General features: G+C 33.6%; 1 protein-coding gene across 1 annotated transcript in view; it reads right to left on the bottom strand.

The window, feature by feature from the left end:
- The window catches only part of LOC118187466 (protein neuralized-like), an 86,905-nt gene extending 74,187 nt beyond the window's left edge, over positions 1 to 12,718 (bottom strand). Inside the window, exon 1 of the mRNA XM_035357700.2 lies at positions 12,367 to 12,718. Within this exon, the coding sequence (XP_035213591.1) occupies positions 12,367 to 12,403 (37 nt within the window). The 5' untranslated portion in view covers positions 12,404 to 12,718. The remainder of the gene's footprint in view (positions 1 to 12,366) is intronic.
- Between the last annotated feature and the right edge of the window lie 3,026 nt (positions 12,719 to 15,744).

The following is a 15,744-nucleotide window of genomic DNA, read 5'->3' as shown; positions in this document are numbered from 1 at the left end:
TTAAACAGCAATAAAATTGCTGTTTAAAATTTATGATAAAATAGCTCTGGTTTAAAGAGCAGATATTTTATCATAATTCTATTAAGTACCAAAATATTTCTGGGTTTCTTATAAAGGATATAAAAATGGACCCCACTAAGCAAAATACATATACAGTACAAAGTCCATAATCCGGAATGATCTGACCACAAAGCCATAAACTTTTTTTGGCACACTTTACGCATGCATGTAATGCATTTATGCATGCGCATTTAATGTATAATGGATGGTATAAGCTAGGCTAAAATTATCTTTAGTGATTCTAAGGTATTACGGTTAATGTTGCAGATTGCGTTGTTCCTTAATCTTGTAATCGGATACGGCTTATTATTTTTTGCAGACTGTTAGAGCAATTTTTTTAAAAATTAAGCTTGAACTTTCAATTATGTCAAAAAGAGTTTCCAATTCTGGCGCTGCCAAATCTACAAAGCGAAAGCATGTTTCGATATCCATCAAACAAAAAGTGGAATTGCTGCAAAAAATGGATAAATGCATATCCGTCTCAAAATTATGCGAGGAGTATGACATTGGATGCTTGGCACAATTTATGGACAGCTACCATATTTCATGGTGAGGATGAGGATGATGATAGCCACGAATTTGAAGGTTTTCGAATATCGCAAACTAAAGGTGAAATTTTCCAGTTATTCGATTTTGTAAAGAAATGTGGAGAAGCGTTAATAAATGATGATGATATAACAGTTTTTCATTGCGACGACAATGCCCCAATCATCAATCAATTAATGGACAGTGAAATCTGTAGTATGGTTCTAGATCCAGAAAATACCGCTTCTGATAGTGAAGAAAGTGACAGAGAGGTTATTGAAAACGAAAAAATTTCGATTGACAAGTTAGTCGGTATTCTCGACACAGCAACTACAGGTCTTGAACAGTGGAAATTTGCAAATGAACAAGAAATTATGTCTGTTTATAGAATTAAAGAGAAAGCATTAGCACAAAAAAAATGAAGCAACTTAAACAACTTACATTAAAAGAAATGCTTAATAAAGTAAGCAAATAAATATTAAGCTTTTTTTTTTTTTTTTTTTTTTTGTAAATTTTGATACCCTTTAGATCATAATTGTTCTTTATTTCATAAATTACAGTTTCATAGTTTTAATTGCATAATTTCTGCATGCCATCTTACCAGATTTAAACTGATGATCTACAATTAGGAAAAACCCCTAATCCGGAATCACCGAAGTCCCGATGAGTCCGGATTAGGGACTTTGTACTATATTATTACTATCATGTGTAAAGTAAATACAAGCCAATTTCTGTTGGGAAAATCATGCCCATGCCTTCACCAATCTTCAAGCAGATACCTCTTGTACTTTGCCATATATAATGGGTTACCCTAACATCCCACGATGAATATAATATAAATAAATAATTTTAATCTTCTAAATTTCATTTTTACAGAAATTTCTTGTTTATTCTTTTATTGCATGGAGGTATTCACTTCATGTACTTTCTTTCTTTGCATGTTAAATTGCAGTTTTTTCGTTAAAGTGATGTGTTATTCTTCATTTTATTTTATTTGACTTTTTCCTTTTCCAAAAATAATGAGGGTCTTTGTATTTTGTTGATCAGTTGTTTGATCCCATCTCTGTGAGGAATAAACTTTAGTTTATAGACTTTTTTATGATTTTATTTATTGTACAAGTTTCAAAGTGTGTTTACATATGTCATTGTTTTTCCATGTTTTCATTTATTTTGTTATATAAGTATATCAGGGGCTTAGCTAGAGGGGGGCATCTGTCCCCAGGCGCAGAATTTAAGGGGTGCCAAACTGATGTTACGACATTTTAGAATTAAATTTTTTCCATCCTTGGCAAGCAGTAGGGGGCACGAAATCTTCAGTTGTCCCTGGGCGCTGAAAACCCTAGCTACGACTCTGAAGTATATTATTATTTCTGAATATGTTATAGGTAAATATGCATGTGCATATTATCACTCATAAATTTGTAGGCAGAAGATATATGCATACATAAATGTGTCTATGTTTATAATACATATTGCTGTTCATTGCACATTTAACACATTTTTCATGATGATGCAATAACATTTTTACCTTTTTGAAACTGGGTATTGTTCAGTAATCGGGAACCGGATCAGAAATATACAAGTGGATGCATGTGTATCTGTATATGCATATTTGTGTCTAGACATACATTCACATACATACATTCATACTTACATATATAGATGCATACATGAATACACACATCCATCCATCATGCATACATACATTTCTGAATCCGGTCCTGATAACAGAACTGTACCTGAAATTGTATGGTCCTGAAAAGTGCCTTTTTTGTATTTTAGTAACTGAAATTTGAAACCTAAAAGCATGATTTGCACAAGCACAATTCTGCATATATCACACTCTCAAGAACTTTAAACATATCTTTCAGAGTTTGTCTTTTTTCCTAATTCCTTACATCGAACACAAGTGTGTTTACGACTGTTAAGTTTAGGATTGTGTATCCATAGATCGCCAATAGATGGTGGTAGTGTTTGTTTGTAAAAAGAAACTGTGATGTCAATTGTGTATATGTATCAGTTCGTCTTTGGTGTTCGTGAATAAATGTTGTGTGGAAGAACGCTCCTCTGTTTATTACTTTAACTGCGATCCAGTCTGATTTATTAGAGATTTACACATATTTTGTTTATGGTGCCTGCAAACCGGGATTATTACGAACCAGAAAATCGACAGACTGAACATTTCGAAAATGGAGGGCGTTCTTGAACATTTGAAAAAGAAACGATCGGTTGTTAGACAATTAACTACGAAACTGATAACCAAAGTCGAATCGAATTTAGCAAATAATATTCCGCTAAATGAGAAAATTGAGATAATCGAGGATTTATATGAACAGTTAATTGAGAAAATCAATGAACTGAAAAGTTTAGATTCAGAAATAGAAACGAAAGTAACTTCGGAGGAGATTGAAAATGAAGTTACCTTAAGTCAAGAATACCAGGATAAAACTGTTATATGGAGAGGAAGAATGCAACGATTTTTGAAGAAGAATTCGGAATCTTCTAGAACAGTTCATCAGAACGAAACGGCTAATGTTGCACTTCCAGTTGAAACGAAAACAGTGAAGTTGCCATGTCTGCAAATCGGAACTTATTACGGAGATTCGTGTAAATGGTTAGACTTTTGGAACCAATTCGAAAATACAATTCATAATCATAGTGAATTGAGAAAAACTGAAAAATTTGCGTACCTAAAATCCTTACTTGGAGGTAATGCTTTAGCTGCCATTTCCGGTTTCGCTTTAAGTAACCAGAATTATGATTCCGCAATAGAAATATTGAAAGAACGTTTTGGAAGACAAGATGTTGTTATCACCTCGCATATGAATAAATTATTATCCCTTGAACCAGTGGGAAACATTTCAAATGTTAAAGCACTGCGTAAGCTGTACGATGAATGCGAAGTCAACATTCGAAGTTTAGAATCGTTAAACGTTACTTCTGGAAGTTATGGAAATATTCTCTGTCCTATCATTTTGCAGAAATTTCCAGAGGAATTAAATTTGGAATTTAATCGAAGTCGAAATATAGAAGCAGAATTTGATATAAAGGAACTTATCGAATTCTTAGAAAAGGAAGTTAACTGTCAAGAAGCTGCAAGTTTAATGAACTCTGCGAAAACAAATCAGAAACCATACTTTCATCAAAATGAACAACGCACGAAAGTTTATCCGAATTATAAACCGAAAGTTCCGACTGCTTCAGCTTTATCAACAATTGGATACAAATGTACTGAGGTAAACGCTGATGAGAAACGCAACATTTTGAAACGTACAGGAAAATGTTTTCTGTGTTTTGGATGTAAACATTTAGCTATCAACTGTAAGAACACACAGTTTTCCTGCAAAAAGTGCCGCGGTAAACATCATGAAAGTGTGTGTGTGAATCCCGCATCAGCTGTCTCCAGTGCAAAAAATAAGGAAACCGAAACATCAGCGGAAATTGTTCAAAATTCTTCTGCCAAAACTGGATCTAATATTATGCTTCAAACGGCGTATGCTGTGGCTGAGGGCAGAAATAAGAATTGTATTGTGAGATGTCTTCTTGACAGCGGTAGCCAAATCTCTGCAATTCGAGAAGATTTATGAAGAAAATTACAGTTACCAGTGAAAGGAGAAACTGTTTTAAATCTACATACCTTCGGTGAAAAGAACGGGAAATATTGGCGTCGAAAGAAAGTTGAACTTACGCTCCGAAATATTAATGACCCTGAAAAATCCATAAATCTCGAAGTCATTGAAATACCAGTCATAACAAATGCCAATATACGAGTACCAGATGTAGAAATCAAATCCAAACTCCAAGCATTCGGTGTCACTTTGACAGACTGCGGCGGCGGCGCCGATGGAATGAATCATATTTCTGTTTTAATCGGCGCGGACATAATGTGGAAAATAGCAAGCGAAGAAATAAAAAGGATAAACAGAAATGCCGTAGCGATGAAAACCTTGTTTGGGTGGTGTATACAAGGCAAATTTTCTTCATCAGACTTTGAAATCCATGATGCGTGTTTGAACGTAAGTGTAGAAGAGAAACTTCTAAAAAGCGTCGAATCGTTTTGGGATATTGAATCTATAGGAATTAAAAATATTTCTGACGAAGAACAAAATGAAATGGCCATGCAAATATTTAACAACTCGATTACACAAAAGGGTAATAGATACGAAGTTAGACTTCCATGGAAAGATCAGAATGTGACTTTAAGAGACAATTTTAAGAATGCTGAAAGACGATTTTTAAAGCTGATCGAACAATTTAAATCAAACTTGAACTTTATGCGCAATATAAAGAAGTGATTGACTATCAGCTTAAGGAAGAAATCATAGAAAAGGTCGATCTTGGTACTCCATCTGGGAGACGAACTTACTACATACCTCACCGTGCTGTCATCCGTGAAGATCATAATTCTACGAAACTTCGCATTGTTTATGATGCTTCTTCAAAGGAAAAAAATCATGAATCTCTAAATGATAATTTACTACAAGGACCAAATCTTCTTCCTGAACTTTTGAAAGTTTTAATAAATTTTCGACTTCATCGAATTGCATTTACGTCAGATATTGAGAAAGCATTTTTGCAAATTTCTGTTGCACCTGAAGATCGGGATTCAATGCGATTTTTGTGGATTGATGAGAATTCAAGTTTGAGCAATCCGAGAATTCAAGTTTATCGGATGTATCGTGTAATTTTTGGAGCAAAATCAAGTCCATTTTTGCTGAGCGCTTGCATTAAGCATCATATAAAGAAATTTGAAGACATCCATCCCAGAACTGTAGAAATGTTAGAAAACTTCATGTATGTTGCTGATTTTATTTGTGGATCAGATACGGAGGAGGAAGCTATACAGATATATCATGAAGCCAATGATATAATGAAAAAGGCATTAATGACTTTGACCAAATGGAATTCTAATTCGGATACTGTAAAAAACCAGTATAAATCAAGTGACAACTTCGTTAGCTTTAAATTGCCTGACTGTGATTCCCCCTCAAAGATTCTTGGACTTCAATGTGATACAATTAAGGATATCTTCTGTTTTAATGCACAAGACGTTATTGATTTCATCCAGTCAAATGACCAAACAAAACGTTGTGTTTTAAAAGCTGCTTCAAAAATCTTCGATCCTATTGGGTTTCTTGCTCCATATGTTATTCAAGCAAAAGTTCTGTTTCAGGATTTATGGCTGAAAGGTGTTGATTGGGATGAAATTATCCCACCAGAATTGCAAGACAAGTGGAACAAATGGTATAGGCAACTATGTGATCTACCTAATATCCAGATACCTCGGTGGTATTTTCGTGATGTTGATGAAACGCCTGAAACACTGGAACTACATTGTTTTTGTGATTCATCTCAAAGTGCTTACGGAGCAGCAGTGTACGTGAAATTCCGCAGCTTAAAATATTGTGGAACAAGTTTAGTGATAGCCAAGAGCAGAGTGGCTCCCCTGAAAAAATTATCTTTACCAAGACTCGAGCTCATGGCAGCAGTGTTAGGTGCAAGACTTGTAACTACAGTCCGTGTGCATTTTCCTCAAGCTAAGATTCATTTATGGACTAATTCTCTTATTGTGCTTCATTGGATAAAGAACTCACCACGGCGATGGAAAACATTCGTACAAAATCGAGTGTCTGAAATTCAAGACAAAACATCCCCGAGCATGTGGCATCATTGTCCTGGCTCAGATAATCCAGCCGATAAAATCACACGTGGTGTTAAAGTGAGTGATCTTGTAGTAGATCAAGTGTGGTGGCATGGACCTCCATGGCTTCATCAAGATGAAATAAATTGGCCTAAAGTGAACGAGCATTGTAACATAGTAGATAGTGCTGAAGAAAGACTTGTGACTCAAGTTACTAGCAGTGTTCAACCTTTACAACCTGTGTTAAAAATAGAAAACTTTAGTGACTTAGGCACACTTTTAAGAGTCATGTCATATGTATTTAGATTCATTAATAATTTAAAGTCACAGAATAGAGTGATTGGTCCTGTGACCAAAAATGAAATATGTGATGCTATGTGTTATTGGATTATCTTATCACAAGGTGAGTATTTTTTTGAAGAGTTGAATGATGTTAAATGTAAAAAACCATTGTCTCATAATTCCAAATTGTTTGGGTTAAATCCAGTAATGGATGAAAAGGGTTGTTTAAGAGTTGGAAGTAGATTAGTGAAATCATCATTAGATGTCGATGAAATTCAGCCTATAATATTACCAAATAATTATTTTTCTCATTTAATTATTTTGAATTGTCATGAAAACGTACTTCATAGTGGTGTAAATGACTTTAGTGCAAGTAAGAGGGAAATTTTGGATTTTAAAAGCTAGACGTTTTGTAAAATCTGTGTTACATGATTGTAGATTTTGTAAAAAATATAATGCTAAAGCTGGACACGAGATATCGGCTCCTCTTCCAGCTGACCGAGTGGAGAAAGCTCAACCATTTGAGGTAAGTGGCATAGATTTTGCTGGCCCCTTGTATTTAAAGGATGGTACAAAAGTGTATATTTCATTGTTTACCTGTGCAGTGACTCGAGGAGTCCATTTAGAATTGTTATCAAATTTAAGTGCAGAGTGTTTCATTCAAGCCTTACGTAGATTTTTTGCACGTAGGGGTATTTGTAGAGTTATATATTCTGATAATGCTAAAACCTTTAAGACTGCTGATCGTGAATTAAAATATTTGTATAAATTATGTAAAGATGAAAAGGTTCTAAATTTCCTTGGTAAAAATGGGTTTGAATGGAAATTTATTGTAGAAGGTGCTCCTTGGTGGGGCGGATTCTGGGAACGTTTGGTAAGATCTGTAAAAACTTGTTTAAAACGTATCTTAGGTAAAGCTTCTTTATATTATGAAGAACTGTATACTGTTTTAGTTGAAGTTGAAGCTGTTATTAATTCTAGACCTATAACGTATGTATACAATGAACCAAATGAACCTGATCCTCTTTCACCATCTCATTTTATAACTGGATCTAGATTGACTGTTTTACCTTCACCTGAATCTAAACTAGAATCTACAAGATCTCAGTTGATTAAAAGATGGAAGCATAGGTAATTAATATTAGAACATTTTTGGAAAAGGTTTTATAAAGAATATTTGTTAGAATTAAGATCAGTCATGTTTTCAAAACCTCCAAAGAATTCTCCAGTGTTTAAAATTAATGATGTTGTACTTGTACGAGAAAATAATGTGAAACGCTGTAACTGGAAGATAGGTAGGATTAAGGAATTATTTCATGGAAGAGATGATAGAATTAGATCTTGTGAGATTCAGTTAGATAAGGGTGTTGTTAGAAGACCAATTGAAAGACTTTATAATCTTGAAGTTCAGTAAAATTGATGCATCCGTTACGGATGCATGGGGGGGGAGTGTTAAGTTTAGGATTGTGTATCCATAGATCGCCAATAGATGGTGGTAGTGTTTGTTTGTAAAAAGAAACTGTGATGTCAATTGTGTATATGTATCAGTTCGTCTTTGGTGTTCGTGAATAAATGTTGTGTGGAAGAACGCTCCTCTGTTTATTACTTTGACTGCGATCAGTCTGATTTATTAGAGATTTACATATATTTTGTTTAACAACCATTAAATTTTTTGACGTTTGTGATCAAGAAATGCACTAGGCGAAAATATGCCCGACGTTAGTTTTCGAAACAAATTTTGAGATGTGGATTCTTCAATCAATTCTAATTTGAAGTTGTATAGCTGCTTTGGTTGCTTTAGGATTGGATAATTAGTGACTCTATGAACTATAAAGGCTTATGTATATCCACCATTTAGAGGATTTTCTAGAAGCTCAGTAATATTTTAGACATTGATCTGCTATATATACACCTCCCATACTCTTATCGTACCCAACAAATGTGGATGGGCATGGTACTACAGTACAAAGTCCGAAACCCGGATGTCCATTATACAGAATGACCTAAAATCCGGACCTCAAAACCGCCAATAACATTTTTCTGGTAGGCTTTACCCATGTGCATTTGATTCCCCTCCCCCTTCTTGCACAATAAAATGTCTGGAGAGTCGTGATTCTTAATTTCACTTCAACACTAAATTAAATACCTTGTTACTGAAGAAACAATCATTTTGGCATAAATTTGTACGATAAATAATTTGGCTCCGCTGCTGCACATCTGCTTGGTACACACCTCAAACCGAAACATTCCACACAGACACATTGTTCATAGAAACATTCCAATTGTTCTATGTGGAAACTGAAACATTCTACATAGACAATAATTTTTGGTTGGCGAATCATTATTTATTATACTTTCCTTTTATCAAAACATGACAACTTGAGGAATGAATTGTAATGGCTAAACAATTTTTTTATATTAGTAATTGAATAATAAAGGGGTATGGTAAACTTTCATGTTGATATTATGCTTGGCAATAATTACAGATTTAGTTTAAATACACTAAAAAAATGTTGACGAGGAAAAATTTATTAAACATTTCTTTCCATATGCTAAAAATAGATTTTGTTGATGATACTCATAAACCCAAAGATTACATTTAGGTCTATTTGAATTAAGAAAAACTGATGGCTAATCTTTGGAATATGGTAACAGGTAGTTTGGCGACATTTTGGTAAGGCGATAAAGATTACTAGCTAGGACTTCAGCAGTGTACATGGATAAAGTCAAGAGTGTGCGCAATACCATTTTTGTGCAATTCTGGGATGTTTTTTTAAGTGAAAATTGGTCGACGTGTACATGGATACCGAGTATGTGCAATTCTTAAAAACGGGGCACGCAGTGGGCGATTCTGCACTGTCTCTCAATTTCACACCTAATCTTCGTCATGATTAAGCACTTTTGTCCCATAAAAGTTCTAGCATAAGCGTAATTCGGTTGGCAGATTGTTGGAAAAAAATGTTGAGTAAAAACAAAAAATGCCTTTACTTCGTGAAAACAAAATGGCGTCCAAAACAAAACTAGCAGGTTGCTGTAGCAGGGTTGGCTGCCAAATGTTCGCCAAAAAATCGCCAAGTTACCATAATCCAAAGATTAACCAAACTGATTTGTTATTCACATAAACCCAGAACCGGTGCCAGGGCTCGTATGGACGTGCCGAGTCGCAGAATTTAGGACCCACAGAGACTGCATCAGGCAGTAAGATATCTAGGGCTGGCCCTCAATAAGGCTTAACTATATGTGAGAATTTATTTATTCAAAACTGATAAGCCTTAAGCATGTGCAAGAAACAGACAAGTATAATAACTAAACTAATACAAGTCAGGCTTAATTGTCTCAGTGCACAATAGTAGCAAGATAAAATTTAACGGAATAACTTGTCGTTAGTCGCCAAGTACATGATGGATAGCCAAATATGTATAGTGAAGGATAGCTAAATTTTATGATGATAGCTGCTAACTTTAAAGGTTTTCGGATATCGCAAAAAGGTGAAATTTTCCAATTAACTGATTTTGTAAAGAAATTTGGAGAAGCGGTAATAAATGAAGATGATATAAAAGAAGTTTTTCATTGTGATGACAATGCTTCTCAATCATCAATCAATTAATGGACGACAAAATCTGTTGTATAGGTCTAGACCCAGAAAATATTGCTACCGAGAGTGAAAAAGTTATTGAAAGTCAAAAAATTTCGATTGACAAGTTAGTCAAAATTCTCGAAACAGCAGTTACAGGACTTCAACAATGTAACTAAACAAGAGATTATGTCTGTCTTCAGAATTAAAGAGAAAGTATTAGCATAAAAAACGAAGCAACTTAAACCACTTACATTGAAAGAAATGTTTAATAAGGTAAACAAATAAATATTAAGCTTCTTTTTGTAAATTTTGATACCTTTTTAGATCATAAATACTTCATTATTTCATAAATTGCAATTTCATATTTTTAATTTTATAATTTTTACATGCCATCTTACTAGATTTAAACTGATTATCTAATATCCGGAATCGAAGTCCTGACAAGTCTGGATTTCGGATTTGGTACTGTGTATGTTTTTTGGAGCCTTTTCTTCTTGTGGTTCATTTTTACAGTTCATGGAAATGATATGTATCAATTTTTTATCAAGCCAGGACGAATAAAGTAAATTCGGCAGGCTTTTTGCATTGTATAACTAGGCTGTAGTATTAATTTCCGAACTTCACTTGCTTCATGTTATCGGGCATATTTTTCTGATTTGTCATCACAGTTCCACGTGATAATTGTCCAGATTTGTATAACTTAGACATCAAGCCTACGCATGTAAAAAATCTGTCAAAATAGATTTCATGGCCTTTGTTTTTTAAGTGCATAACTACATCATGACCTATACCTTTTGCTGACTTTCGTATCTGATCTTTTTTACCACAATAAAGTTCACTGTTATCCTGTATCTGATCTTTTTTACCACAATAAAGTATATCCTAAGCAAGATGCGCAGAGCATCTATATTTTTAATCCACGCTTAGTTGGTTTTATAGGCATATATTGCATGATCTTTAATCTACCTTTAAATTTAATTAGTGCTACGTCAATTGATACTTAACACAATGTGCAAAATGTTGCTGAAATTTGTTTCTTAAATATGAAATGACGGGCTCTTTTTTTTGCATTCGTAAAATTCTCTTCACTATTTTTAACTTCAGTTTCCCCATCTGATAAATGAAAATAATTCCTGATTTCCAAAATTCTTTTTCTGTTCATCATTTTCTTCACCATTTCATTTCCAAGCATTCCGTCATTTGATCAATAATCACTTATTCTTGGTAATTTTACAATACTCCTTATAAGAGGAGCTGTAATGAATGACCATATTTCTTTTATTGATGAATTTTTTTTTCCATTGACAATCAACAGTGCCACGCTTTCTTGCACTGAATTCAGCATATTTATTTGTATCTGTGAGAATTAATTCCCAAAATTTCATTCGTAAGAAACAACTTTACACATTGCAAAGGTGAAGCACCGACAGGTAAATTATGATTTGGTTCCGAAAAGCTGTTAAATGGGGACAAAATTACGACATCATTGTTAACATTAGTAGATTAGGTTTTTACTGCATTTTAATTACAATTTTCTGAAACATCTGCTTCCATATTTGCTCTATGCTCATCTTCAGCTATAAATGATGCTTCTTCATTATCATTTATTTTATTTTCTATTTCTTTCATATCGCCGTCTTCTGATTCCAAATCTGACTCATCTGTATCATGCTTCCCTGTTTTTAGAAGCGAGCAAAACATTGAGGAAAGGATACCGATAGTATTGGAAAATGCTTAGGAGGGGACTAAAGTATTTAAGTGTAATATAAGACAATTAAATAAAAATAGTTCTGGTTGCTTACTTTTGATTACTTACTCACTCAGAAACCTGATATTCCAACTATCGCCTATAAAGAATACCGACAAATATTTCTGACAATGTATATAAACCATAGCATCTTAAACATTATTCTTTAAAATTATTACTCTTTGAGCTGAAGACCACTAAAAACATCTAATGCAAGTATCAAACCATCCTCACATTTCAAATTCTCAGTAAAACAAAAAAAAAATAATTTTTAATGCTTCCGAATTTAAAAGCACACAAAAACCAGACAGTCTCATCTACACATACCTGTATAAATAAATATTATTTTAAACGCACACTGCAGAAAATGAAATGAGATATCTAATACTTTCAGTAATCAAAAATTCAAAAAAAAAATGAAATAAGATATCTAATACTTTCAGTAATCAAAAATTCAAATCAAGTCATAAACAAAAATACAGATAACTTTGTACTGTTTTATTAAAATGAATGATAATGAATTATGCATGTTACCTGTTCGGTTTTTATGAACACTATATTCTGTTCCCATTTTGGAAATACATTCATACAGAAAGACTGCATTTACGCAACCTTTCTTAGCGAAACAGAGGATCACAGTAAAACAGTCGGTTTCATTTTATACAGAAGAAAGCATATCAACATAATATGTCATTATGCTTAGTTATCACTAAGTGACTCCGAAATGAAATCACAAGACATCGTCGATACACAGCGAAAAAAACACTCCACCAATAAACATTTATCTCTCCAAATAGTTTGCGAATCAAAAAACTTTACAAAATTTGAACATCAGGGACTATTCCTATTCCAACAGGAACAGAGATGGCGCTGCGTATTCTAAACAAAGAATATGTATTGACGTTCTTTGTTTGCATAGACGTTCTTTCTTCTAAACGAGTTACAAAGTTATAAACTGGGTTTCGTTCAAGTTCCGTTGCTCCTGATATATAAATTTTCACATACCCTGAATATTTCAGCCGCAAGATTTGCATGATATTCTCGATTTCTTCAGTCATTTACGCTAATTAAACACAGAATAAAGAATTAAATAAAAAAAAATAAGAGGACTCGAAATGGCTCGAATCATTAGGATATTTCCGAATGCAAAATCTCAGGAAGGCTAACCGCTTAAAAAAAAGGATCAAGGAATGGTTCAATTACGAGGCTCATAGGCTTAATGCCTTTAGCCCCACATCATCAAAGATTAAATAATTATCATCAAAAAGAGGGTTCGGTAAAGAGGTAAAATTTAGTCTCGAATTGTCAAAGTAACAAAAGGTAAACTGACTTCCACAGTGAAAGAAAAAAAAACAGGTAAGAACACTGAAGGACTTAATTAATTTAGTAATTTTGAGATCGAATAAAGGGCCAGAATCAATTTCGACGGGTTACATCATGATTTTTGAAAAGATTCGATATTTCCTTGATCAATGATCTTGTAGTGTTAACTACACGAGAAAGGAAGCACTCGCGAAAGATCATTCACGTCGCAAGTGATTCGGGTCTGAAGAGGGAAAGATAAGGCAAAGAACGTCTATGTCTAACAATACATATTCTTTGGATAAGACTCCTCTAGACGTTATAGGAGCCTTAGGGAAAGAGGCAGGGAACTTGTTGGTCGCCGCTTTTTCGGATGGCCCAGTGTTACAGTCCGTTGGGGCGTCAAACGTCAAAGTGTAAAAAACGCTTTCCGCGTACGTCAGTTCACAACAGTGCGACAACTTTCGCTTTAAAAGATGTCATATGCTCGCAGAATGCAGTGGTTTATATTAATATGTGAGAGATGATAAGGAGATGCAAATAATTTAATTGAAATGCGCTTGAACGAAACGAAATTTCTTTTAACTACTTTCGCATGAAACCTCATCAATTCGATGAATTTCTAGCTCTCATTGAACTATTTATTCAAAAGCAGAACACTAATTTTTGTCAGAATATCCCAGAAAAGAATCGTTTGCACTGTAGGAATAGGATATCCCAGTAAAGGATCGTTGTATATATCCAACGCTGTATATATCTAATTTAATTTATTTATGAATTTTTGAATGATAATTAAAAAATCCGAATTGCATGATTCTATTTTGGAGAGTAAATTTTTCATGGGGTAGAATACAATAAATGTTTTTGCATGATTTATGAACTTCCCTTAAATGCTTCCTTAAATAAACTTCCCTCAATTGATTTAAATAATGTAATAAAAAAGTATATTTTGTTTAAATATATGCAGGATTTACAGCATTACTAAATTAAAAATCACACTTAAAAAAATAGTTATTTATAAAGTAATAAACAAAAGGAATTTTTTTAAAAAATATATTAGTTTCTGCCGTATGTACATATTTTTTACCTTAAATGTAATAATTACTTCATCTAGTCATTCATATATTAATGAACAGCCACTATCTAAAGGTTTATTTTATAAGGTCACTTTTATTTAAAACTCCTTGAAGCAACTGCATTTTATATAATTCTTCATTTCTTGCGTTAAAAATTGATTTTCATAATTAGCAAATTTGCTAATGCTCATGCAAAAATTCTTTAAATTAATGAAAAATTATCATCAAGATTAAACCTGTCGAAAAGTGGTCATGCATGTTAAGAAAAACAAACATGAAGCCATTAAAATGCACAGTAGTATTCCGTAAAATCAGCTTCATACTAGCAAGCTTCTTTTCTGTCTAAATAACAGTTTTCTTAATTTTTTTAAAGAAATGGTTTACTCGTCACCACTCGTTTTAAATTCAGAACTCACTAAATTTTTTAATTAGATGAAACAGCAACTTCATACTAATAAATCAGTATCGCTTTCGCTAGTCTCGTGTCAGCCGAATGTCAAAAGAAAGATAGTGCACACAATGCCCAGCGAAAATTAGGTTTATATGAATGATGAATGAAATGAAATGAAAAATAAATGCAAGCTTCTTGCATCCACCCCCCTCTAAAAAAAGTCGCGGTAGATTTAAAAAAAAAAGTGTATTCGAACCATCATCAAAGGTAGGAAAAAGCAAGGCCCTAAGCCGCAACACAAGTCCTTTGTAAAAGCTGAACTTTCTGCTGAGCATGTTACCTCTGAGCTAAGGTATCTCACGGCTGGGAGAGATTTTTCACACTTAACGTTCGGAAAACTGAAAAGCATTCCGGTTACTCTGAAACTAGCAATAATATTTTCTGTAAGTATTTTTTTAAAATACCAACTCCATTATATTACCAATTCTGGTGACAATTGAATCTAAAATCTTTAACTCAAGAAGCTGACGTTTTATCCACTAGGCAACAACAGCAACCTTAAATTGATGTAGATAAAATTTAAGAAATATTCAAAATATGGGATTTCGAAATCGATCACTATTTTCTAGCAACAATCTATTGCTTTAGATTATTCTATAGAGATTATGAACCATATATAATTTATGGTTGATTATTAAGGTTTATTACTGCTAATAAACTTGAGAATTTTCCTTCAAATAATTTACAAAGCTATTTATTCTATTAGCACATGCATTTTTTTTATTATTATCTGAAATTTTTATTAAGATTAATCCATTTGGCCTTTTTTTTCATCAAGAAAAAATTTTGAGAGTGCAGTCATTTAAAAACCATGGTATAAACTGGATGTTTGAAACCAAGGAGGTTAGAATAGAACTCACGCGAAAGCAACTCACGCGGTTGAAGCAACTCACGCGGTCTCCGGCCATTCGGCAAATGCCGCCTGCATATTCACAAAGCCTACAGACAATTTCGCTACGGGCTGCTCTCATTGGAGGAAACATCTGCTTGGCGGTCATATTTGGAATGGCGAGTTATCGCCCTGTAGGCGTGGTAATTAACGCCAAACAAACGGAAACAGCGTTTATTTCATTCAATATTTTT

The sequence above is a fragment of the Stegodyphus dumicola genome, chromosome X2 (assembly GCF_044657685.1).
Source record: "Stegodyphus dumicola isolate Sdum_Otavi_A_Nest chromosome X2, ASM4465768v1".
In the NCBI taxonomy this organism is placed as follows: Eukaryota; Metazoa; Arthropoda; class Arachnida; order Araneae; family Eresidae; genus Stegodyphus; species Stegodyphus dumicola.
Note: the sequence above shows the minus strand (reverse complement) of the source record. Positions and strands in the feature narration are given on the sequence as shown.